A 2998-nucleotide genomic window follows, 5' to 3' on the forward strand; every position below is an offset into this window, starting at 1 on the left:
CAGAGATCCGCCTGCCTCTGCCTCCCGAGTGCTGGGATTAAAGGCGTGCGCCACCATCGCCCGGCACCATCTAGAATTCTTAGGTGACAAGACAACACGTCGCGAACTTGATTGGTCTCAAGGTGATGCAGGAAGTTCTTTTGTATATGTATTGCTTTTATTGGTTAGTGAATAAAGAAACTGTCTTGGCCTGTTGATAGAGCAGAGTAGAATTAGGCAGGGAAAACCGCACTGAATGCTGGGAGAAAGAAGGCAGAGTTAAGAGAAGCCACGTAGCCCCAACAGAGACAGATACTGGAAGGAACCTTGCCAGTAAGCCACAGCCATGTGGCAATACACAGATTAATGGAGATGGGTTAATTTAAAATATAAGAGCCAGAAATATGCTTAAGCTATTGGCCAAACAGTATTGCAAATAATATAGTTTCTGTGTGGTTATTTTGGGGCCGAGCAGCCAGGAACAAAAAGCAGCCTCCTACTACATGGTTTTTCATGATTCCGGTCATTCTCCAGTTCACCCTGGCCCCCTGAAAACTATTGCTGGTGGGCAGTGTGAAGGTGGGCTAGGGTGTGCTGAGGGAGAGTTGTCAGGGAGTGAAGGAAAGACAGAGCAAAAAAAAAAAAATCCCCACTTTGTTTCCTCAAACATGTAGCGGCCCAAACATGCTAACTCGTGGCTACTCATTCATCTGCTGGTGGCACTTGAGTGGCCTCTGCCTCTTGACTATGGTGAGTGATGGGGGGTGCTAGCATCTCTGCTGTCCCTGTTTTCAGGTCTCTTGGGCTGATTGTCAGAGTGAAATGCTATCTGTTTTTAACTATCTCCCCCACACTGGCTGCTCATACTGAGCCAGAAAATAAATTCCAATCCTAAACATAGGCAGAGGTGCGGATGTTCTAGGGCAAGGTCACTGCAGCCGGCCCACTTGGAGGACCCACGTGAGTCCTTCACCCTTTCAAAGCTCTAGATAAGACCGTCTCTTCTCCTGCAAATACCCAGGCCCCAGAGTGCAGTGTACGAAGATGGGAAGTCTCCAGGGAAGGGCAGAAAAAGGCAAACACCCATTCTCCTGGGCAGAGCTGTTTGTGGGGAGCCAGGAGAGTGGAAACAATGTTTGAGCTTTTCTTGGGGGCCTGATGCTGCACCTATTTCTTTGACCGTCAGTGACATCAACATTTTCCTGTGGTGTTGGAGAGCTGACTTTGAGTGGGTACTTCATTGACTCCAGGGCTCTGCAGCTGGAGCTGAAAATTCAAATCTTAGCAAATACCAGCAGAGGTTACATCCTGCAAAGGGGGAACCCGAGGTGCTGCAGGCTTTCAGGGTGGGGGAGAAAAGCTACACTGCATGGGGGACAAGGGAGTTTTTTTGTGGTCAAAGGGCTGTGGGACTAGGCCAAAAAGGCTAATTTGTTTCTACAAGAAGCGTTGAGGAGAAGGCAGGGGTGTGAGGGGTGGGGTGGGGTGGGGTGGTGGCAGGCAGGCATTGTCAGCTACTTGGAGCTGGTTTGGAATCCTTTCTGCTAAACCTGTAGAAGCCTTCAGTCTAGTGATTCCTGTCCTTTGTGCCTTGGTAAGGGGACTTCTGGGAAGCAGAAAGAAGGAACGCCTCTAGGAAGAGCCTTTAAGGAGGAAGGCCCATGGCTGTGTGAGCATGAGGAGGGAGCACAACCAAAGCCCCACAGCAGGCCATGGCCACCCAGTGACAATTTCCGAACCATGTGATTAGGTACTTCCCATCATCCCTGTGAGCATGAGGGAGCCTGACTTTTCTCCATGCCTTGCTTAGTCCTTGGCTACAGGCTGACTTGGGAAGAAGAGAGATTGTTTCTTCGGCCATCACAGTAATTCTGTCAGCCATAGTTGCCTGACAGAGAACATCCCCACCTCCCTCAAGCATCTAGGGCAGTCAGCTTCCTAGTTCTCAAAGGCAAACATCCTAGGATCCTCTGAATACAGGCTAGGCAGGGACCCCTTCAAGGCTGACAATGGTCAGACATCTTCAGGCTCTTGGCTCCTTCACCCAGGTGTGGCTTAAGGAAAAACCAGCTGTAACTGTTGAGGAGTTAGTATATATTAATATATATAAATCTTCCATATCTTTGCTGTCCCCACTCTCATACTTGCTCTTCTCCCTCAGCAGATGTCGTAGCTCTAGATATTTTGGGTTCCTGGTCAGATGGAGAGACCTAAATTCATTTCTAGAATCTAGCATAGATCCCTCGGGGGTCTGAGCAACTTGAACTATCCTCAGTTGTGTGCCTGAGTGGCCAGGAGAATGAGATACCTTGATTGTTGTGGGTGGCGCCCAAGAACCAAGGGTTTGTCTTCTCCCTCCCTGCTAACTTGTATGGGTTGACCCAAACTGAAATGAGAAGGCATGGTCGGAAGAGTGCGGTTTTACATTACGGATCCAGCCCTTGAAGGGCTCGAGTTCCCTCACCGAGGCCAGGGTGAGCTTGAGCGCTGCAGCTCGCAGTTCCGGGGGCAGGCCGCCCACGAAGAGCCCGCTGAACACCGTCATGTCCCTGCGCTTGGACTTGACCTCCACCCACTTGGCCTCGGCCTGGTCGATGTAGAGCGTGGTGTTGCGGAACTGGCGACGGATGCGCACATTGTGCCACACGCCGTCGTTGACTGATGTGTCCGCCAGCAGCGTGGCAGGCTCGGCGCAGAAGATGGAGAAGCTGAGCTGCAGGCGGCCACCCCGAGTCAGGATGAGCTCCAGGAAGTCGCAGAAACCCTCGTCGTCGAAGTAGAGCACGAGGCCCCGGGCGCTGCATGTCTTCAGCTGGAAGCTCATCTCGCTCTCACAGCAGGCGTTCCACTTGGGGAAGCATGTCCACTGGCCCTCGGCACCCGGGAACTCCAACCCGCTGCCCAATTCTGCCCAGCAGCCCAGCAGCGCAGCGACAGGCATAGAAGAAAGCAGCCCCCGCGCTGATGACTAGTGGGTTGCTCTGGTGGACTGGTGGGTAGATACTTAGAGTCTTCTACC

At 51.9% G+C, this 2998-nt stretch overlaps 1 protein-coding gene across 1 annotated transcript in view; it reads right to left on the reverse strand.

Annotated features, from left to right (window-relative positions):
* Positions 1–2341: 2341 nt before the first annotated feature.
* The window catches only part of LOC101993835 (neurexin-1-like), a 17283-nt gene continuing 16626 nt past the window's right edge, over positions 2342–2998 (reverse strand). Inside the window, 2 exon segments of the mRNA XM_013351343.1 lie at positions 2342–2907; positions 2910–2968. Of these exon segments, the coding sequence (XP_013206797.1) occupies positions 2342–2907; positions 2910–2968 (625 nt within the window).

This window comes from Microtus ochrogaster, linkage group LG3, assembly GCF_000317375.1.
Source record: "Microtus ochrogaster isolate Prairie Vole_2 linkage group LG3, MicOch1.0, whole genome shotgun sequence".
NCBI lineage: Eukaryota > Metazoa > Chordata > Mammalia > Rodentia > Cricetidae > Microtus > Microtus ochrogaster.